We start from the raw sequence: 23,741 nt of genomic DNA, 5'->3' as shown, positions 1-23,741 counted from the left end.
AACAGCCAAATTGAACACACCATCTCCAGCTGCCCCAAGTGTGCTGAGACTCGGGTTCAACGTCCAGAACCCATGATGGCAACAGTCATACCAAGTCTTCCTTGGGAGGAGGTGGGCGCCAACCTCTTCCACCTGAATGGCAGGGACTACATTCTTCTGGTTGACTAAAGGTCCAGATTCCCCGAGGTCATCAGCGTTGGGTCAACATCAGCAGCAGCAGTAATCACAGCAATCAAGAGCGTTTTCGCCCGCCATGGTATCCCCAAGTTACTGCGCACTGACAATGGTCCTCAGTTTGCGGCCAGGGAATTTGGGGACTTTGCACTGGCCTACAGCTTCCGTCACGTCACCAGCAGTCCTCGGTTCCTGCCGTCAAATGGGGAGGTGGAGCGAATGGTCCGAACTGTCAAAGACCTCCTAGGCAAGTCGGAAGACCCCTACCTGGCCCTGCTGGCCTACAGAGACACACCGGGCGTCAATGGACATAGCCCTGCACAGCTGTTAATGGGCAGACGCCTGCAAACTCGCATACCCAAATCAGGTAACCTGCTGAAGCCAGGTTGGCCATCTTCGGTACAAGTGGACCAGCGGGATCGTGCTAACAGGCAAAGACAGGCGAAGGACTTCAACAGAAGACACGCTGCTCGTGAACTTCGTCTGCTTCATCCAGGTGAACATGTTTGGGTCCGGGATATCAAGAGTCCAGCTGTCGTCTTGAGCCCAGCGCAGCGTCCACGCTCGTATGTGGTAGAGACACCCAAAGGGGTGGTGCAGGGCAACCGCAGTCACGTTGTTCCTACTTCACCCTCACCAGCAGTGGCCACCAGGAGTAAGCAAGCGCCCCTTTCTGCGTCACATGCGTCCCCTTCTGTGCCACATGGTGTGACACCACCAACTGTGCGGGAGCCCCCTGGGCGTGTGCCACGTTTCGGTCGAACCATTCGCGAGCCAAGAAGGCTGGACTTGTGAGGGGTCTGAAGGGGGGATGTAGTGTGAGGGGTCTCGCCTAGATGGCGCCACGACGACCATCATCATCAGTGTACAAACTAGCACACTCTAGGTGCGCCAATAAAGCAAGCTCCCCGCCGGGGCGGGTTATGTTCCTGCTGGAAGCATCGTGTGTGTGTGTGTGCGTCTCTCAGGGCTGTGTGCTCTGCTGGGTCGGTCCCTCGGTGTACCCGCTCAGCCACCCTCAACAACAACCATTTCATGGCCCCGCAGTGTCTATGCCATGCCAGCGCTGGTGACCGGGGTACGCCCATCCAATAGACATACACAGTCGTAGCACTTCAGACAGATGTTCCTTGTGGGGGACTGGGTAGAAATTCTAGTTACTTGTATATTGTTGTTAGCTCGGTTTGGTACTTCTGGGGTAAGAGTGCCTCTGTTTTGTTTGTGTGGTTTGTGGTAGGGGCTGTTTTCGTGAGTAATAAATGTGTGGTTTGTCCAACCAACCAATGGTTCTCCCTTGTCCGTTTCTGAGCCTGCGAAGACACCGCATAGCAAAACATGTAAAGTGATCTAATCCAACTCTTCAGTGTTTTTAGAATTTTTGGTTACTACAAGAGACATGCTTCACGGATCCCTTGAGTGCCTCTTGTAATGAGGTCTTACTGTATTTGACCCCGGAATCTTTTTGGGACTCTGGAATAATTCAATTCAAATAGTGAGCTCAAACGTCACAAACAGGATGGAAAGTTGGGCGAATTGGTGTTCCTTCATCGTGAAAACAGGCCCAAAAAAGGACGGTGACCACGAAACGGTTATGGGAACATACGCGGTTACGGGAACATCCCAGTTCGCTGTTGGGCAGGCCTTACACGCACTTGGCTTCACGCTGTAAAGAGTGCTACGTACTGTGGGGACCAGGATTCTTACGGCGACCTATCTCGCACTCAAGATGGCCGCAAGGCTAGCTCCACTGAACTCCGCCATGGAGCGCCAACCGGCGCAGCGGCAGAGGACAGCAAGGAACACACAAGACACCACGAAACGGCCGAACTCGCGTTTATTGGCGCTTTAATAACGTAGTTCAACTCCTCATCCTGACCCAACTGTCCGGCGAAGATCAGGAGAAGGGCGCAATGGGGGCAGACAAAAAAGGCAAAGCCGGAACTCCGGTACTCACGTCTGTCATGGCCGACCCCTCGAACCCAAAGAGACTCTTCCCTGTCCCGCGCACCCCGACCGGCCCTCAAAGGCCCCTACAAACCGGTCATGTGAGGAGGTCCGCCACGCCACCGCCGCCACACGCCTATGCCGCGGCGGGGAGAGGGCGCAGCCGCCTGAGGGAACCCCCCCCCCCTCCTTCTTGCCCCAGCGGCGGGCGGCGAGAAATGGGGAAAGCGCCGGGACTCCGGGTTTCCCACAGTACAACAGTGTAGACCCATTTTCAAAAAAAGCAACTGTGTTGTTTAGGCACAGGGGCAGGACACAAAGGGAGATTATGGAATGTAGGACAGTTGCAAGTAGGGCGAGTTTGCACGTGTTCATACTTAATCACAGCGCGAAAGATGAGACAGACAGTAGAATAACCACAAAGCAGCGCCTGTCCTGTGGTTATTCTACTGCCTGTCCCATCTTTCGCGCTGTGATTAAGTATGGAGATTATAGAAGCTGGGAAAATCAGCCGGGAGGGGTTGATGCTGGCGTTTCTTGGATGACACGTGCGGTGATAGCACACTACATCTGATAGGTTGTATATTTTTATGTCTGGGGTATTTTTTATTGACAATCTCTGCGTAAGCATTAATCAACTGGGTTATGTCGGTTCGTTGCCCTATATATAGTAGTGCGTCGTCCTGTATATTTCTGTTTTTCTGGTAAATGCCCTTTCCGCGCCTGCTTTCAGAATGAATCAAATGTTACAACATGATGACCTCCTCTTACACGCAATGGTGAAGCTTGAAGTCTTCGTGCAGAAAAAAAAAAAAAAACACTGCCCGCCACAAACAACAGAACTGCTATTGGTCAGGTCACCACGCTGGCCTGAAGGAGGGCTTACAGCACAAGCATCAACCACAGAGTTCTCAGATTAGTGGCTTGGAATGCTGAAAAGAAACAATTTTGAGCGCTGCACAACCAAGGGGAGGAGGTGGGAACTGTTTTTACCTGCCTTGTGTACGAACGCAAAACCAGCTGTAACATAGTCAATTGGGTAAAGCAACTGACTGGCAAGCAGCATGGGTTCAACTTATACATGAGGTCACTTGGCCGAGATCACACCCACAGTAGGCCAAGCCAAGGCTTCACACACTGACAGCACACTGGCTGGTACGACTGACCGACAGCTAGCAGCATAAAATCCACAGCACTCTTGCTACCGTGTGACGTGGAGCACAAACAACCTACACTGTGCGCGAGAGCGATACAAACCTCGTGGGTTAACAAGTAAGAAAAGCGTCTAGCGCAAGGCAAGCAGTTCAGAGGTCAACGTTCAAAGGTCAACGTATCTGCACTCACCGGGCAGTGAGGAATGTGCAGATGAGGGAAGCAGGTGGTAGCCCAGGGTCTGCTTCCACCGGGAGGCAAGCCCCGCCAGGGTGAACACCAGCGCGTCCCCCGATGGCTCCGGATTGGCCCCGGCTTCGGCTAGAGAAGGCGGCTCGGTGCCACCGTGCAGCAGCGGCACCCTGTCCACGCAGAGGACGGCGTGTCTGTCCGCCGGCACCATGGTGGACACCTTGCACTCCAAGGCAGGCAGCAGGCCTTCCAGCAGCCCTGGGTGGGCGGGAAGACGTCAGTGAACGCAGCACAACCCTTACCTACATCTCCATTACGCTTAGGTTCATTTAGAAATCACTCGAAGTAACGAACTGCGAGTTAGGTTTATTGCTAAAAGCAATTATTTAGCTGCATTACAAAATCTAAAATTAGCAAGTGTTGGCAGCTCTGCTGGCTTGGCTCTTCTTTCATTGCCTTTCATAAACAATAAATCAGTACTGGCAGTACTGTTGGTTCTAACTTTTTAGACTTTACTAAAGCTTTTGACACCATTAACTGCCATATTTCACTTACTAGACTTGATTCTCGTGGTGTGTAGCAATTCCTGCCTTAACTCTTCTGAAGGGTCATTTGCTGAATAGTACTTCAAATGTTTTGTATAAACAGCACTCCTTCAGAAGCTAAAACAGCAAACCAGTTATGCGTGCCCCTGGGACCAATTCTTGGTCTCTCACTTTTTAATTTGTACACTAACAACCTACCTGACATTCTGCCTCCCACTCGCTGTGCTTTATAAACTGACTATACTAGTGTATCATGTTCAGACACGCAAGTAGTTCGGTTCTAGTAGTAGTACATGCATTACAATGGTACAAGGCCACCTAGGGCTAAAATGTGCCAAAAATAAGTAGTAGTTTGTGTTACATCCAAGCTAAACACCTCCCTAGCTAACAATATGAAATGGTGTAACCAACTAATTATTAACCCTGTAAAAACTAGCTATAAACTTTTTCATTCTGGTCAAAGGCAGCTGTCAATACCAACATAATCCAACAATCGGTCCTCATTGTATTACTGTCTGCGACAACATCATATCCTTAGGTTTACAACTAAACAAAACCTAAAGATTTGCAAATATATAAAACCTGGGACCGCAGACCGAATTCGAATACTAAAACTGACTGTGAATTGAATATTTTTTGATACAAATACGTTTGTTATAGTAAGCATACCATCTAAAGTGTAGCAAGAAAAAAAGAACACATAACTTTACAATCAGGACTCGGCATATCTGAGTGTTTGCGTATTAGTCTCTGATAAGAAAAACGGTACAAATAATTAAAATTTGAAGGTTAAGAAAAGATGGCAAAGCAGTAGAACAAAGATTTTTGCATACACTGCCATGAAAAAAATGCTCATACCTCAACATGATGCGAATACAGGAAGTATATTGTACAACTGGCTACAGTGCCTGCAGTGACTGAAAAGAAGCTAGGTATTCTAGTGGCTGGTAAGACCTCACTGCAAGCATTGAGAACAAGTAATGACTGCTGTTTCCTCACTCACGTCACTATACTGACAGCAGGCATCTCTTTCAGCTTATAAATTTGACCCAAGTAGTCTTCCGCTCCGGCTTAGGTACACCAGCGTTCGCAGACTTGTTTTGAGCAAGTCTCACACGTGTTAAGCTTTTTAGCACAGCTTCGACATAATGCAAAAAAGCCAAAACATAGAAGCAAGCAATGCAGTGATGCTAGAAAGTTTGCTGCGAGTCAGGCAGCAGAGCCAACTTTTGATGTTGTGTATTATTTGAAAGTTCCAAATTCGGTATATACCTTCATTGTAATGTAGTCCAGCTGATATAAAAGCGACTTCGTTATAAGCGTTATTTTTGTTAAAAGCGGGTATCATTTCTTCTCCAGGGACCACAAAGAGCTTCAAGTAAAGAAAAAACTCAAATAAAGCGGTTTCGTTAAAATGACAGTTCTTCAAATGGCAAAACTGCACAGCAAATCAAATCAAATAGCAAACACTGTTAGTTTCCGAGTCGTTTCATTCCTCAATATTAACCTAAAGCTGATTTCTCACACCAACACAAAACAAAAATGTACACTGAGATAAAAGCACGTCCGTTCCTGGTCCAATGATGTACTTTCCTCTTACTTTGCTCCCTTATGCAGTTAGGTCAGTGACAGAATTGTCACTTTGGGCACCACCTACCGCAGTCACCAGTCACCGATCCAACACAAAATCATGCCGTACATATCACCACTTGCAGACCCTTTCATTCCAATGCACCGGCCTCTATGGCATGAACGTAACATCTAACGCGTATAAAAACTCTTTAGGTATAATTTAGCACTGCTGTTTTTACATTTACTTGAATCAATGATCAACTTTGCATCCTTCCAACCGGAATCCTCTACAACTGCCTCTTAACTCAAATTATTGATATGTACCAAACACGGAACTTCACCGTTGTTTCATTGTGCAATGTGTCACCACTGACCGTCACATGTGCTACTTACTTGGCTGGCTTCTTTTAATTAAGATATTTATTAAATGTTTTTTTATGAAATCCTTTGGTGTGTGAATGAAATAGTCTGCACACAAGTCTATTTTTGCTGTACAACTGTCCTACAACTCGTTTTTTCACAGACAATAGTGTTTTTATAGGCCAATTCTCCACCATTGTCTACCATCCCTTCTGTTGTTGCCCTGCGTACTGAATATCTCTTCCTGCATTTATTTACTTAGAGACCGGTTTTATTTAGATTAACAGGCTTTTCAAACACAGCTCCTCAAGCATAATTGCAGTTCTCCTGATTCATGGAATGAGGTAACGTCTCCTTCCAATCTCACGTGGCTCGCCTTCTTTGCTCACTCGAAGAGATCCATGAAAATGCTAGACAGACACACGGAAAACCTCCTCTTTACCTAGGTAGGTAGTAAAACACTTGAAGGGGTGGATAAGTGCAACTATCTCGGACAAACTGGCCGGGCTGGTCCCAACCACGAGAATGAAATCCCGTGTAGAATTATTATAGGCTGGGGGCCACTCCCTATGCCCACTCAGCATGCAATTGCAATGGCTGTATTGAACTCTGCAGCCCCAGACAAAACCCCACTCCCAAAACAGGAGGTCAGCTTTCCCACAACACACTGCAGACAGGGGTGGCGTGCAAGGCGTTTGAGACACTCACAAGCGCATGTTTAGAGTTTCTCCCTTAATTCATTTCCTATCCACAAGCATCACTCCCATCATCCTTCTTTTCCTAGCTTATTGGGCTGGCTTGGGTAAATTATATTTCAAGGAAATCAGTAAATGTAGCCAAATGTCGCTGTATCTAAGAGCGCAGATATGACAAAATAGGACGATTTAGCCAAAATTTCATCTATAAAACTGCATCGCAAACTCCTCAAAAAGCAGAGTAAACAATCCCCGAAGTTCTTCAAACCGAAATGCACACTTGAGGCTCAAAAAGGAGCACAAATTATGATTAAAGCCCTCAAGAGCTCTATCTACTATGCTCTTTAATGGAGCCATGAAGAGAAAACAAAAGTTTGTTTTATTCGAAAGATTAGGTGTTTCATAGTACCCCAAGCGCTTTCCCGGAAGCAAATGATGCTTTATTCACTGAGAAATACGGCAATTTAAGCCAAAATTTTAAATCTCCCGCTAAAATTGCACATTTCGTCACGTGAACAATGGCGTCACATGAGCCGGTCCATGAAACAGATACTTAGTATGTCGACTCCATATAGCACCCACACGCGGGAGTCGACCGAGACGGCGGCCATTTTAAAAATACTAGTAAAACCTAGTGCACCCGCAGCCCTAGTCATGGAATCGCCTGATCCGGAGAACAAAACTCTCGCCGAGGAGCTCGGGCTTGCATTTAACAACCTCACACCACTTGAACGCTCAATGCTTCTAAGTGCACGAGCGGCAGGAGTTGTGGGATACACGGATGGATCGGAAAGCGACCATTCCGCGGTACCCACAACAGACGAACGCCCAGCCGTCCGCACCGCTGCCTCGTCAGCCCCGTCGCGACGGACGAATACAGACTGGTACGTATGTGCCGTATTTTTATTACGGTTAATAATAGTTCAATTTCAGTAGCAGTATCGCTTATGCCAGCTGGCCGGTGTCGTGTATGGAAAGCCGTTCGCTCGAGCTCTCTGCTCCGACCAGAAAGATTCGAGCGTCAATGCGCGGTGTGTACGGCAATTTTTTTCCCCAAGGTCAGAGCGCTTTGGCGAAGTTGGCGACGAGCGCCAGCATGTCCGGGTCCCTGCCGCAATCACTTCCTCGGAAATGAAGCGAGCACACTCGTACTTCCTTTAGCTCTCTTTCTCCTCCGTTTGCAAAGTTCACAAAACGTAGCCACTTGCTTCGCCGAGGTTCGTCGTTGGGCAGCACATAAAAGGAAATCTCCTCACCGGCGGGGATGTCGCACTCCCTCGACGATTGGCCCGTACTACATGGGCATTTCAAAACGCAGCAACGAAACTTCATTGTAAAGTAATCGAACAAACTGAAGTTTTCAGTGGTTGTAAACTGTAAACGAGCTCGTAACGATAGCAGCAAGCCAACACGACCTCCATACCGAAACCTGTGCGACGAGTGGCACTATCTCGTTGCTGCTCTGTGTTCCTTACTCCCCTTGTTTCTATTTTTACCTTTGCTGGTTGGCGATATGACGGCCAACCTCCTGTGAAGGGATTACGATACCAAGCAAGGTCGCGGCTGTGCGTGCTGGGACGGTTCGTTGGCCCCGAAGAGCCTTGAACTCGAAAATTCGTCTGCGCGACGACGGTGACGGCGAGATGTCGAGCTCGGCCAACGGTAGTTTCGTACGCATTGGCATACACGCTTGCGTGTTCGTTCGGAACTTCAACCGTTTACTCCACCGTTCTTTGTCATAAAAAGAATGTGCAGTATGTTTCACGGGCATTTAGCTCGCTATGCAAACTGTAAGCCCTGCCTAACATGCGTTTGCTTTTTCCGGCCTCCGCCAATCGCAGAGCATTCTCAAGTGACATCATAGGTTCTGTTGCGGAAAATGAGCTGGTGGGTCGCATGGTCATTTCCTTTTTTCCTAATTATGTAGCTTATTTGAGCGAAGTTTGCGTTATAAGTGGTGTCGTTATGGTTCTAACGAGGCAATCTTTCGAATGAACCAAACTTGTGTTTTGTCTTCATGGCTCCTTTAAGCACTAACCCAAAAAAATGGTTTTCCTGTGTGAAAAAGAAACTGCCTCATCGCAACCGCCTTCACGAGAAGGAACCACTCGCTATACTTGCCATGTAATTCTCCACACCACAAATGAAGGCGAAGACTGCCACCTTTGTTCGATCATAGGCCACTACACGGCCACATTACAAGCTCCTGCATCCATTAAAGGAGCCACGAAGACAAAATACGTTTGTTTCATTAGAAAGACTGCTCTGTCCTGATCACAATGATACCGATTTCATCGCAAACTTCGAAAAAATGACGGAGATATTAAAGAAAACGTGTGGAGCATTGGCGACTCGCTAGCCAGTTTCTGGCAACTGTTCTATGACCTCACAGAATCTTGTTTGGGCGATTGACGGCCGCCGAGCTAATGAATCGCCAGGACACATGACTGGACGATTGTAGTGGGGCCGCCAGTTCCGTTTGATCGAATCACTTGAATGCTAACGTGCAGCTAACCCACTGAAAATTATGTTTTTAGTGCTGGCCCATATGACGTCACGAAATTCGAAAGTTCGCAAGTATTCCATGCGTTTTTATCAGCTAAAAAACGTCTTTCGTGGCTGGAATGGAGCTGACTGAGGTACTGAATCCTAGCTCTTTAAAGTTAAATAAAGTCGTATTTTGTCTTCATGGACCCTTTAAAAGGGGCTTCGGAATGGGGGGAGACAGGGGGGGGGGGGGGTGCAGGGGGCTTGAGCTCTACCCCCCCCCCCCCAGTTGGCAAAAGGGAGGGGTTAGCCCCCCTGATATGAAAAAATAGGCCCTTTTTATTAAATTGATTTTTCCACTAGGGGTTCGCAAATTACATGAGAATGCACTAAATATGGTAATTGAAGCATGTTCTTAGCCCATATGTCACGTGAGACCATCTCCTAGGGGGGCATTTACCTAAACCTCGATCATACGACACTTGGTCATATGGCGCCTTCGCACGGTCCCTTAAAAGTCGTATTATCGGGGTTGCATTGTAACATAGGTATACACGGGAGAAGAAACTGCCACTCACCGGCTGTGGCGCCATGGGGCCTGCCATACGTTGCATTCTTACTTGGCCTGGCTTTCAAAGTAGCTTCTTTTCCCTCTGATGCCAAGATCAACCACAGGGTCAACTTCTTTTTTTTTCGTCCTTCTTGCACGAAGCTAATAAAAAATCTCTGCCAAATGAATCATTCAAGAGCTATGCTTTATGTTGAAAAAGCAGCTCTACACGGTCTTTCAACACCAACATTGTGATTCTTTTCAGCCAAACACAACCTTTCAGCTTCTTCGTGAGCCAAACCAAGTGACAGTGGAACGCTTCTCTGCAGTATGTGACGGTACGCTCCTTGACCCGCGACACATGTAGCCACTAGCACCAGATTTCCCTCTAGTCTACATTAGCATAAAACTTTTATCATCACCAGCCTATCTACTCCCACTGCAGGGCAAAGGCCTCTCCCATTAATCTCCAATTATTCCATTCCGGTGCCAACTGTGACCAATTTATCCCTGCAAACTTCTTGATCTCATCCGCCCATCTAACTTTCTGCCGCCCCCTGCCACGCCTGCCTTCTCTAGGGATCCACTCTGTTACCCTTAATAACCAACGGTTATCTTTCCTTCGCATCACATGCCCTGCCAACGTCCATTTCTTCTTCTTAATTTCTACTAATATGTCCTTACACGAATTTGAATTCACTGACCCACTCCACTCTCTTCTTGTCCCTTAATGTTACACCAATCATCTTCCGTTCCATTGCTCGCTGAGTCGCCCTCAGTTTAAGTTGAACCCTCTTACTGAGCCTCCAAGTTTCTGCCCCGTAGGTGAGTCCCGGTAAGATGCAGCTGTAACTTTAGAGTAAGATGCATGAAACTTTATGATGCCCATTTAGTGCACATATAAATGAAGCCTGCCATGCACCCCGTTCCACAATGGAGAAGGGAGGGGGAGAGAGAGAGAGAAAATGGCTGACCGGCTCTGAAAGGTAGAATGCGTGCGCACTGCCTCAGCTGGAGTTCCGACGGGAATCCTACGCACATGTGGCGCAGGGCCGTGTATCCCCGCTGACCACTGGCCAGCCTAATTTCCAGGGCCTTGCGCGTCAGCACGTCCACCCAGTCGCCCGTAATTGAGGCCGGTTCGCTCGTCCCGTTGGTGGAAGCTGTTGCTGTTGTTGTGGCAGGGCTGGTGGCTGCAGGGTCCTCCACATCCTCCTCCTCCTCATCCTCCTCCCAATCACCTGCATCCATGGAAGACAGAGGAGTGTCACCCTTTGAATCAGGAACAAACCGCGTGGTTAAGAAAAAAAAAAACAAAGAAATGCAGCCTTAAAAAATGTGTATTACACAGAGGAGAGAGCTGCACTGCACTTTACATGTCGGGGTTAGCAACAGTTTTCTGAAACAAGGGACTCGAAGGAAGTTTCGTGTGTGTGTAACCCATGCACGGTTTTCCCTGTTTCTTCAAATCTTTCGTTTCCTCAAACTGTTGCTAGTCGCAGCGTGTGCGTTGCGCACCTCCCTCCTTTGTCCGCACACCTTTTAGGGCTAGGTTCCATCGTCTCTTCCCAAGTACCGTATTTTCGCACGTATAACCTGCCCCTGCATATAATCCGCACCCCCACTTTCAGCCCGCCGGAAAAGAAAAAAAAAAGCCCTTGCGGATTGCCCGTACATTTGATACAGGAAAGGCGGCACCAAAGCTACTGCTCAAGCACCACATCACGTACTACTTCGACAGAAAAAGTGTATAACTAGCAAGTAGAATAACAACCCCTGAACCACGATGCTATGTTGTCCATAAGTGGGCACGTTGCTGCGAAGCGCTTTAGACTGGGGCCACGCTCCTCAAGATGACATTATGGTGGCGGCCACAAAGAGAAGTGGGGCGTGGCAACACTGACTAAGCCAAGAGAACGCGTCCAAAGGCCTGATATTGCGCTATTCTGCAAGTGGATTGCTGAGGCATGGATGGCGATTCCGGGTGAGATGGTGCAAAAAAGCTTCAAAAAATGCTGCATCACAAAGAACATGGATAGAACTGAAGATGACCCTGCATACAGTAGTGAGGGCTGCGGCTCAAGGTAGAGCTCTAGCGAGAGCAGTGACACTGAATCAGTGTATTACACTGATTACACTGAACAGCGTATTACACTGATAGATTAGCGTTCAGTTTTGCTCGTTTGGCGTTTGATATCATTTCATCCTTCAGAAGACAAAAATGTCAATTTGAACGGAGAGGCTGCAACGGCTGTGCTGACATACACGCTTTGTGAGCTCAAGGTAAACTTGGCTGCTACAATTCATGGCCTGGTGTTCTTTACGTACCATTTGCGAGAATCATTTTACTTGCTCACACCAAGAGAATTTCCCGCAGTAGGTTTTGCACGTGATGTAAGCACTGTGTCTGCACCAAATGACATGCGTAGAGGGCCCGAGTGGTCACGTGAATGAACCCTGAGCAAAACGTCAACCATTGTTTGATCGGTGATTTTTCCTGCATTGAAGGACGATCATATAGAGCAGTTAGACAACAAGAGCACAAAAAGTGAGACGAGCGCACAAAAAAAAAAAGACGTTGAGCAAAGCTGCCCTACAACGAAAGTAAGATAGCAGAAAAGGTACAATTTTGGGTACATTTATATGCAGGTACGTTTGAATGCTTTAGTTCGGTGATTAGTGCAATAAATGAATTTTCAACAACATTTTCAGTGCGGGGGGGGGGGTTGAGGAGGTAACACAAAAACAAGACGGCAGGGAGAGGGGTGGCTGTTTCTTCAACCCCATGGTTTTGTGTGGTAACCAGCGTAGTCATTCATTTCATTTTGTGAGTGATTCTTCTTCACAAGCGCCAATGAATGAACATATGATATTTGCGATTAGAAGCTAGCACAAAATTTCAGTAAGGAAAAGAGGTTAAAGAAAGCAGATCTTTTTTTTTTTGCCCCCTCATGGAAATCGTCACGTCACCTCATCTTACAGGCGTCAAATGAACAAGCACGTTAGGCATGGCGGGTAGCCATCTGAAGGGACCCTCCCTTCAAGATCAGGACCACCTGATTTTGTTCGCAGCCCTTCACCAAATATGATTTCTTGGATTCGGTGGAAAGCCTGTAACTCCACTACTGGGGTTGCGACGATTGCATTTTGGATGCACAATATATCTCCGCAAAGCCGTACGGAAGCCGGGGCAACATAGACAAGTCCACACACCATTCATTGTTCATCCGTGGAATCAAACTGCACAGGGCAGGTGGCGAGTCAACATGACACAAAAGAATGCACGTGTAGCACGCATACCAGCGACTGATGCTACCCTTTAACATGGTGTCGAAAGGAGGATTCCCTTTGGCTCCGACAGAGGGCAGCACTTTAGCATGAGGCCTATACATCACCAGCGCATTGCTTGCTTCTGGTACCAATCATGATGCAAACCGCAGCTGCTGTTTCTGTCACCGAATAGAAAGGAGGCAGAGAAATGCGTGGTTTGATTAGCCAGTTCTCGGCAACTATCTTTAGGCCCCGTATCGACGCTAAAATGGCTCTGGGAGGGTGAGACTTCATTTGAAACCAACTGGCCGGTTGTCGTCAGTATCCCTTTAACACATAGCAAGTAGAAAAAAGTGATGTTGCACGTAGCATCCCACTCACATACTTTGAACACGGCAACGCAAACAGGACGGGTCACTTTCTCCAGAGAAACCCAAACACACACTGCGCAGCTCATCAAGAAACGAGCCTTTTACCACACCCCTCGCCAAAAGAAGCGTTGACTTGTTTTAAAGCCGAGTCAAACACACACAAGGAGAAGCACTGTCTCAGAGTCAAAGATGCGATGAAACAGGTATCACAAACAGCCGCCGCGGCGAGCCCGCGCATGTGCATGTGGGCTCTTGGACCATGCCACAACCTAGAGAACACCAGCGCGGCATAGCGCATGTGAACCGCCAGGGTTCTTCTGGTAAGGGGGCTTTGCCTAACATCAGCGAGGCCCCGCAGGAAAGTCTGACGGCAAGTCGCACTGCGCGCTGTTGAAGCCTGTGTGCCACGTCAACATGCACACACGCTGGAATTGATTCGCAACACTGGACGCCGGCTATTCCACTCAATTGGCCATTTAGTGCTTTCGCAAGCGTTGGCCAAATCACGTCTATGGTTGTGTGTTGCATACCACAGTTAACTCTTTCGTTACCGCGCCTATTCAAATCGATCACGGGTGATCGATGCTTTATATTTCAGATTTTGACATGTAGTCGTTTCTCGTACACCTAATGCGCCCCAGCGGTTACTCTAGGCATTGTGCATTTAAAATCAGCTTAAATTTTTCCGCTCCAGCAACATTGAGATTTTTTATGGCATTTTTTGCCAGCTTAGGTGCGCGTGTTTTTGCGAAAGGGGACGTGGCTACTGCACTTGACAAAAAAGCATGTCACTTGCAGTTATGCAGCATTACCCTAAATATTTTTTTATCAAAGGTTTCCTACCAAGTAAAATACCAAATTATGTTGTCAGCTTTGTAATCCGACAGCACTGAGAGGTGATAATTACCTGAAAATGACACCAGCTATTCACCAGTGATCTTTGGTTCGGAGAAAGATTCTGCCACAGTTCATTTCTGAAGGTCCCTTGCATGTCTAACAAGTGGATCTGGTACTTTCAGCCAGTTTCCAGCAGTTTTGGTTTTTTTTTTTGCATTGAAAAATTCATATTTGGCACTACTACGCAGTTAGACAACTTCCTGCCGATTTGCCATGACACCTCCGTCGTCCACTACCGTTCCTCGAAAAATGCACACCGCTCTCGATTCCATTTCACCCACGCCTTACTTCTGCAATAACAGCTTCAGTTGAAAGTGGAAAGATACCATCAAGCCGTCAGATATCAGTTCAGACGGGGAGAGCACTTCTAATCGGCCTAGAACACCACCAGCTGTTCCCCGCCCAGTTTCATTCACATACGAGCGCATTTCTGGAGGTCTAGTTTTGCTGCTTAGTAAAGCTCCCTATTTTCAGAAAGTCTCCAACAGGCTTGACATTGTTTCTTTTCAGAAATGTCAGGTGGCTCTGCAATCAGGAGGCTCATAGTGCTGAACTCTCTTCATAGCGTGACAGCAACTTGGTAGAAGCTTGCTGGGCACGATTTTAGCGCATCACACCTTATTCTGCAAGCAGGGCTACCACAGTGAGTCAGTAGATGATATTAAACTGCAAATTAAACTTCTGACAGATAAGTGACGATCAGAACATCAACAACCATCTGCCACCGAGTTCGTTTTCAACTCCAAGTGGATTTTTTCGCATCGCTTGCTTGCCTTTAATCTTCTTCTGGCCGCAATCATTGACGAGGTGTTTTTACATCATGTGGGGACTGAATGGTGTCTTTAATACCGTCAAAACACCAGATTTCCTTCAGAAAAGCATCCAAAATTGAGAAATTTGAAATAGAAGTTGGGCTTCACCGCAACGCATGCGCGCCAGGCATGCTAGCATTTTCTTTGATATCTGGCAAATTAAAGCGAGCAAATCAATTTTTTTTCTAGGACGGGTTTTTGGAATGCTTACCTACAAAATGAATATTCTAAATTTTTCCTGGTACTAGTGGTTTGCTGCATACAACTTCCTTTTGTCTATTTTCTTCGACGGCTGGGCAAAAATTCTGAATTTGATAATTTTTTTTGCAATCATTATTCATGAAATAATTTTTAAAACTTGTGTTGTTAGAAAGGACACTGAATCATCTGCATTTTATATCACTGCAACATGTGCCTAACCAATTTGTTTAGCACAGAAAAAATGTTATCTTAGAGCCCTGAAAATCGGTGAATTTTCCGCGGTAATGAAACAGTTAATGCGAGGTTTCAGAGAAATTTAGCACCATTTTACCAGCAAAAGACAGGGACCTAGAGAGAAGCAAACAGGAAAATCACTAGACTTCAACTGAACAGCTTTACTTGGGATACGTAATACATATGATAACGCGAATAGACAAGGCTAAAAAGAAAAAAAACTCACAAATGAAATGAAACAATATACAGTCATAGATGCGTGCCACCCCCCCCCTACCAAGTTATGTCACGCGAAATTTAGCTGCAACAGATGCCGGACACCAGCTATTTCCCTCAGTAGGCTATTTAACACTTTGACGTTAAAATAAACACCCAGCCAATGTTTGCTGAAATCAAACAAAACGTCCAAGGAGTCTTAGCCAGTGGCACGTGATGCCTGTGCAAAGCTACATGTGGATCGCGGACAAAACACGGGTGCCACCAACCGTCATCTGAAGAAGAGTCCCGGCAGTTCTCCTTCTTGTCAGTGGTGCGCCTGTTCCCCCGAGGCCTCTTCCTCCCTCTTCCCTCCCGGCTGAGAGCGGCAGAGGAGGCCGGGATGGTGGGCACGGCGTTGTGCTTGAGCAGCCGCCGTCCATCCGCCCTGTGCTGTTCAAATTGGTCGGCCCCAAAGTGGTCCTGCAGGCACAAGGCACGAAAACAACAGTCATCCCTTGGATCTTGCACGAGTCACAAGTAACAGACCCCACCAACAGGAATCGTGCGTCTCTGCTATTAGACGCTGGCTTCGAGGGCCACAAAAGTACCAACTTTTTAATCGAGAACCAAAAAGGGTGAAGGGAGACGGACATTCCCAAAGGGCTGGCCCGCCTATCCCCTCGGGTCCACAGCTTAGTTTGAGCACTAAAATCGGAGCAGTGATACTAATGAAACGTTGATTTGGCTTACGAACACCTTAAAATGGTGCTATTTTTTTATTATTTAAATATTTTCGTCAAACAACAACGCCAGCAATAAGCACACCATACCTGGTGAAAAGCCAGGCATCTAATTTTCAGTCTTGCCTATTTCACGTCCATTTGAAAGTGTCCATTCAGACCAAGCTTCAAATGGCTGAAAGTGGACAATTAGGTGTGGTGAGGTACAAGCAGGGAGAGCTCTCAGCTTCTGTGTGCGTCATTGATCAAGAGATTCACAAGCGCAACTGCGTCACGACTGAAATAGACACGAAGTGGACGCTTTTGAGATGGACACAACTCAGAATCCCACTTTTGGATGTGGCTAATATGGTGTGCCAATGTGGGATTTTTTTTTTTTTTTGCAACCCATGCTCACGGCAGTTGGATCAAAGTGGACGGGAAAGAAAAACAACACCTCAGTTAGGTCATAATGCAGAATGCTTGTTGTGCCTGTAATCGAATGCATGGACTGTGTTTTTTTTCTCCCTTTGTTTGAAAAAGAGACGCACCCCTAGTAAATCACTTCCGTTAATAGGGAAACCCAATGATATAGGCTACCGGTTCATTCGGAAAGTTGTGAGGAAGTTTGAGCACTATAGGCCAGTCTTTCACCCCAATATGAGGGTTTTTTGAAAGGCATGGCAGAAACGAGAGGTAGCCACTTTCCTTCAGAAACAATTTATTTTACTTCTAAACACAGCACAATCAGAACAAAGGCTAATGGGATGTTCAATTGGTTCAGGAATGTGTTGAACTAAATTTTTTGAGCCCCTAACTTGGTAAAATATAGAGATCTTTTAATTTCACCCGAACATTGCAAACAATTCAAGCGCAGCAAAATGTGCACTGAGATGGCATCTTTATCGGACAAATTTTCTCCCACCACCCGACCACATTTCCAAGTTTGCAAAGAAATAAATCAGACAGGGCCGAATTTAGAGATTATGAGAGTGAGAGGTGAGGTTGCGGGGGCAACAAGGTGAGAGCCAAATTCATCCTGTTCTGTAACTACAACAGCCGATTTCAGCAACGACGCATTGTCTTGGTAGAAGATTTCTTTCTCGCGCACCAATCTGGACCGCTCATTTTTCCGACATTTCTTTCAAAAAGTCCAATCGCTCACCTCTTGTTGTTTTACCAGTTTGCAAGTAGCTAACAATAATTATTCCCCTGGCCCCACCAAAGGAAACAGTGGCCATCACGTTCCTTTCTGTCAAAACGGTCTTTCTTTTCCTCGAGGAGCTTTCATCCGACGGTGTGCCCACTGCACTGCCTGTCGCTCCGACTTCTGTCTGTAGCGGGGAATTTACGTTCAGTTCATTCTTAGAAACCGACAGAAAAAGCCCAGTGGTTTGAAATTAGTAATCTACAGACACTCCATAAAACTTTTTTTTCTGCACACTTTTAGTCCGAGTAACAATCATGTAGTAACAATCACAGCACCAAATTTTTTTTTCATGTATGATTCTCGGCACGGGACTCCTACGACTCTTTCTGATGGGATGCACACAGTATTGGTAATCGGTATAAAGTGCAAAGGCTCACGGGTAGGTTGTCTGCTTCCGCTGCTTCAGGTTCGAGAGCTCTCCTGGCCTCCCGCCTGCCAGCGGTTTTCACGTGCTCGTGCACGTTGTTTCTCCGTTTCACAAACAAAAAAAATGCTCATGCGCCAGTTTTCATACAAACTCAAACTGCCCATGCAAAAGCATGGACACGCAGTGGCTAAAGAAAACTAGACGGCTAATGATGAAATACGGAAAGAACAGTAGAGAATCAAAAATAGCCAATACAACCAAAACAGAGGCAAGGCAGAGAGAAACGGTTAAATGGAGAGAAAAAATGTGGAAGCGAAAACGTCGTTAGAGACATACAGGGCTGACAAATTGGACATCAGAAAGGAAAATTTCTACGATAATTGCCAGGGCAGTGCTTTGCTTTTTGAGGCTAGAGCAGGTTGCTTGCAAACTAACAGCTTTGTGGGGAAGTATTCACAAAACGATGGGGTATGCATGGTCTGCAGAAATAAAACAGAAACTATGCAGAAAATAGATTTAGAATGTGCGTATCCATCCATCCAAATCTTCAAGAGGGAAATATTCAGCTTCCAGAAGCCCTAGGATTTAGGGGAGCCCAGAGGAAGTTAACCTCAAGGCTGTCGAGGCGACGAAAGGAAGATTAGAATGCTGGTGGACGAAAAGCAGAGAGGGGAATATTGCCTGGGACAGTTACCACCTGCAGCAGAAAAATAAAAAGTATTTTGTGCATGCCCTCGAACAGCGCTAGTATTAAACGAAGAGTAGAAAACATGGATATATTAGTTTTTTCTTGCTAAGGTGACACGTCATCACCCAGTTTCAAAGGGGATACCACTAGCAATCAATCAATCATGCCTTAAGCAAATAACCATGATGGATGTTACCTGGGGCTTCTCTGAAAGGCAATCTCTTTGTGACAAATAAAAAACACGCACACACGCACACGTGAAAGCCACTGGCCGACAAAAAACCAGGAAAGCTCTCGAACTGCAAGTGGCTGAAGCAGCCAACGTACCTGTGGGCCTTTGCGCTTCTGCCAATTACCTATTGGCCAGTCTCGTACCCTGTCATTAGGTGGCCCAGCTCACCATTAATTTTTTTTCACGCTGTTTGGAATGGGGCCTATAAAGGGTTGTCTGCCCAGCTGACCACTTCTAAAAGAAAATTGGTTCTTGAGAGTACGAATTGGCTGATTATGAGGTTTAACGCACCAACACAACGCAGGCAATGAGGCTCGCCGTAGTGGAGGGCCCCGATTAATTTTGACCACCTGGGGATCTTAACGCTCGCCAAAATCCCGAGCACACGGGTGTTTTCACTTTTCGCCTCTGTCAGCAAAGCGGCCGCCACGGCCGGGAATCAAACCCGTGTCCTTGGGCTCAGCAGCACAACGCCTTAGCCACTGAGCCCCCGCGGAGTGTGCGAAGCTGCATGCCATTTTCGTAAGACGTGTGCACGTGCTGTAATTGAACAAATGTTGGAAGTAAACCCCGCCACACTCCCTAAAGCTATCTGGCATGAGGTGAATTGAAGAGCAACACTTACTGGCCACTGTAGGGCCATCTCATAAAAAATTTACCAAACTCATCTAACAATCCGTGTACGTTCTCACCCAAAAACCTTTCAAACTAAAAACCACCACGACATTTATTGCAGGGGCTTGACAGACTCTCAGACCTCAATCAGCCTAAACTGTATTAGAAAAATGCTTTCAGCAATTACAGTAACATCAAGACACCTTTAGCGATTCGGGGGTGGCAAGGGGATTGAATTTACGGACCCGTGCCTGCACAATATGACTGATCGGGTCAGTGATTCATGCAGCCCATAAAGACCCACCAAACCTCCATCACCCACATTTTTTTTCAAACATCCCACTCCTGCGAACACCCCCTCCCCTTTTCGATGCTGTGTGATCCTCAAAATAATATCTTCGTAACAAAAGTGCACCACACTGATTCCGTCTTATTTGCTAGGCAATCAAAACGAAACTTTCTTTTGGTCGATGAGGGCCAGGCTGACTTAAGGGGGCACACTGGTCTTAGAAACTTTTTTTTCTTTCGAACCAATTTTGACGAAACTTCATGGGCGTGCATGTTTTTTTTTTTTAGCTAATTTCAAATATCTAATTAGTTTTGATGTGAGGTAACTAGTTTCTGAGTCGATAAAAAATTTTCCTTGATTGTTCTCGAGAACAATGGCAAAAAAACTATTCAACATAAGATGACCAGCAAGACATGAATAGATAGATACCAGAAGTGGTGGAGAATGAAATGTGGGAAGCAGTTTTTTTTTTGTTTTGCAATCACATACACGTTTATGTCAATTCTAACTTCTAGGTTTGAAGTACTCCTGCTAACCAATTACAAATAATGCTAATTAAATCACTACTGAAACAAAAAATGCAAAATCTGCTTCCCTTATCAGATGTTTGAAACATTCAGCTTCACAGTGCAAAAGAAATGATCTCCCTAGCTGCACTACAAGCTGGGATGTACCTCTTGGAATTTTGTATCGCTGCGATAGAAAAAGTGGGGAATTATGAGAAAATATTTATTTCTTTGTTAAAATCGGGCCTCTATGGCTTTTGTAAGTACCTGGTACTGTTCCAGGTATGGAATTTTTGGAGGAAAAACTGTGCAAATTAAGAGAAACGTGATACTTAAAAAAATGCTTTTTGGGGCAATTTCTTGGTCCCAAAGACCCATGTGCCCCCTTAAAGGAGCCATGAAGAGAAAATACAACTTTGTTTAATTTGAAAGAACTAGGATTCAGTATCTCCCTCAGCTCCATTACATCCACAAAAGATGTTTTTTAAGGAAAAAAAAAGCAAGTATTTAAATACTTTCAACTTTTGCGCCACAGTGACGTGTTATGAGCAAGAATGACGTCACACGGGCCAACAATAAAACATAATTTTCAGTGCGTTAACTGCACATTAGCATTCAAGTGATGCGGTCAAATGGAACTAGAGGCCCCATTACAGACGTCCAGTCATGTGTCGTCGCAACAGGTCAGTTAGGCAGCCGCCAATCGCTCAAACAAGGTTCTGTGACGTCATAGAAAAGTTGCGGGAAATTGACTAGGGGGCCACGACTGCTTCACACATTTTCTTTCATATCTCCGTTATTTGTTCGAAGATTGCGATGATGTTGGTATCACTGTTATCGGGACTAAGCAGTCTTTCTAATAAACCCAACTTGTATTTTGCCTTCATGGCTCCTTTAAGCGGGGCACAGTGCACACTTCTCCATTACCTTTCTTGCTTGTTTCATTAAAATCAGACCAACATCGAGCTGGCAGCTCAGCTATGAACAATCTCCCGCACTTCCAAATTTAGGGAACCTTTTCATTAACACTCACTATAATCGAGAACTGAAGCAGTGAAGCAGTTCACCGTGCCAGCCACATGAGTGTATGGAAGTGGCTACAATGTCCCAACTTTTAAACATCCCAGCAACAACTAAAGTAAGATCAATGAAATTCGATGGCAAGGAGGTAACAGTTTTGACACGCACCGGCATTAACCTCATTCTACCTGTGTGAACACAGACGCACGCTCAACAGCGACATTCCAATGATGAAGACGTTACTGTATTACAGGTGTGTTTCATCACGACCAACTGGATGTGGCTTTTCTGCAACGCAGACTTGTATTACCAGGAATCTCAAGCAAGTGCTTCACTGTACAGGTTTTAGGCTGTGATGGCATCTTAGGTTACTCTAGACATCAGTGTTTAAGCATGAAAGAGATAGAAAGTGCTGCTCGTCCATGGTGAGGCAGATGTAATGTACAGGAGACTGCCACATAATTTTTAGGAATTTGTTGCCCTTGTGCAGTGTCGTCCACTGTTGAAGAGAACACGAGGGCATGTTTTCAAATGCTGGCTAGAGCTGACCTGTAGGTGTACAGAGAGTAGGAGGTCGATGTTCAAAAATTTGGTATTCAGTGGGACAGGTGCTTTAAGAGGCGTGTTGTGATCAAATGTAGTTCCCTTTATGTGTGTTCCCTTTAACAGTTGACGACACTGTACCTTCTGGTTTTATGGCACATATGCGAGACAAACCACTTTACGAAATACCCCACATATTGCACGTGGTGAGCGACACACACCTTCAAAGTTCACTGTCAGAAATGTCAGCATTCCATCAAATTCACACAGAACTTTAGTGCGAATGCAAATGCATTGCAACACATCCCTTTGTCCTGCAACTAAGAGGAGTGTAACTTAGAAGCAGGTTTTTTGAGGATTTTTAACATACACACACACGCGCACGCACACACACACATCGAGCAGCTAAAGCTAGCATGCAAGACGTGAAACCAAGCAGCACTGATGTGCGGTGGTGGTTTCATATTCTGGTTCACACATCATACACACTAAACTTTTGATCCTAGGCTGGGCTTGGCGTGATGCCTCTTCGCTTTTCTATTCTTGTTCACAACCTATGCACCTGGCGGCGACACTTTACAGCTTCTTCATGGTACCAACACATTTCGAGGTAAGGTGCTTTTTTTTTCTTTTCTCCACGCTCCGCTTACATTACAAAGTCCGACCTACCGTCACCTTTTTACATTCGCCTACCACTTTTCGAATCACTTCCAAGAAAGTGGAAAGTAGGGTCATACACTTGGCAAGTGCTCCGACTGCACAGCGCAAATATTTCAAATCCTTCCGGAGCCTCACAACGTTCGCTATTTCGGTGATGCTTGCAAAGCCCAGTGGCGACTACAACAGCGCGATAAGAGCTGCGCTCCGTCGACGCCTTCGCGGTACAGTCAACTCAAGGACAGTGATAAGCTGGAACTCCTTTTTATCTCGCACTGTTGCATTTGCAAACAAAAAAAATCTTGAGCTGCGCCACCTCGTACGGCGCGTGCGTGAGCGCACGGTGAAAGCAATCCGTCGCGGGCCGAGGCCAGTGCAGCCGGCGCAGCACCGCTACCTTTGCCGCCAACTTTCCCTTCTTTTCGTTTCCCACCTCGCAGAGCCTGGAACCCGAGGTCGGCACGAAGCCGGGCCGCTTGATCATCGCCAGCCAGAGCTCGCGCCGAACGACGTCTTTGGCACCCAGGGGGATGCGGAACAGGCGCTTTCCCTGGGCCACGCTGTTGGAGCAGCCGAATGCACAACACGACGCTGGCATGACGACGCGTTCACGGACGCCGACACTTCAGCTGTCGGTCGCGCTCGACTGGACTCGAGTTTATTTTCATTCAGAGGCGACAATAGTCCGTCTCACGGGTCTCACGTCTTCCAAAACGCGGCCTTCCGTGCTTCCGTCACGTGACATCAACACCGCGTTCACCTCCATGGCGTTCGACGACCGTCGACGACGTTGGTTGAGCGGCGCTAATGTAGAAATCGAAAGTGAAGAGCTGGCCGTGCTACAGGGCGAGTCAAGTTCATTAGTAAAGCTAGGATGTCACTCAGACGATCGTTTCATTGAATCATACCTTCTTTTTCCGCGGGTATTATACGGCTAAAGCAGACATTTGTACAGGTGGGCCAAATCTAATCTAAAAACGTTGAGGTAGAGTGTACACTCTAGTTGAGGTGGGCACTTTGCTTTTCGTGGTTGCCATCTTGGTTCGAACGTTCCCGTTTCGCTGGCACCGCTTTCCGTAAAATGCGCACAAATTTGGCTCCGTTATTTCCTTTTGTAAGCAGGGCTTGCCCGTATATTGTTAGCCACAAATAGCTAAAGCTTTATTTATGTTAACTTTAAGCCTCACTCTTCGTTTGTTCCAAATGGAAATCTATATTCACTCTTCGAAATTTTGTTTCCG

General features: G+C 46.5%; 1 protein-coding gene across 1 annotated transcript; it reads right to left on the bottom strand.

The window, feature by feature from the left end:
- Positions 1–417: 417 nt before the first annotated feature.
- LOC144164938 (uncharacterized) lies at positions 418–23,217 on the bottom strand. The gene is made up of 5 exons (XM_077695162.1): positions 22,934–23,217; positions 15,942–16,134; positions 10,646–10,912; positions 3,463–3,720; positions 418–455 (listed from the first exon to the last, which is right to left on the bottom strand). The coding sequence occupies exons 1-5, from the start codon at positions 23,096–23,098 to the stop codon at positions 418–420; spliced, it is 921 nt and encodes a 306-aa protein (XP_077551288.1). The 5' UTR covers positions 23,099–23,217.
- Between the last annotated feature and the right edge of the window lie 524 nt (positions 23,218–23,741).

Source organism: Haemaphysalis longicornis, unplaced genomic scaffold, assembly GCF_048455015.1.
Source record: "Haemaphysalis longicornis isolate Haplotype H1 unplaced genomic scaffold, Haemaphysalis longicornis Haplotype H1 scaffold_14, whole genome shotgun sequence".
NCBI classification, from domain to species: Eukaryota; Metazoa; Arthropoda; class Arachnida; order Ixodida; family Ixodidae; genus Haemaphysalis; species Haemaphysalis longicornis.
The sequence above is the reverse complement of the archived record's forward strand: the minus strand, read 5'-3'. Positions and strand labels throughout refer to the sequence as shown.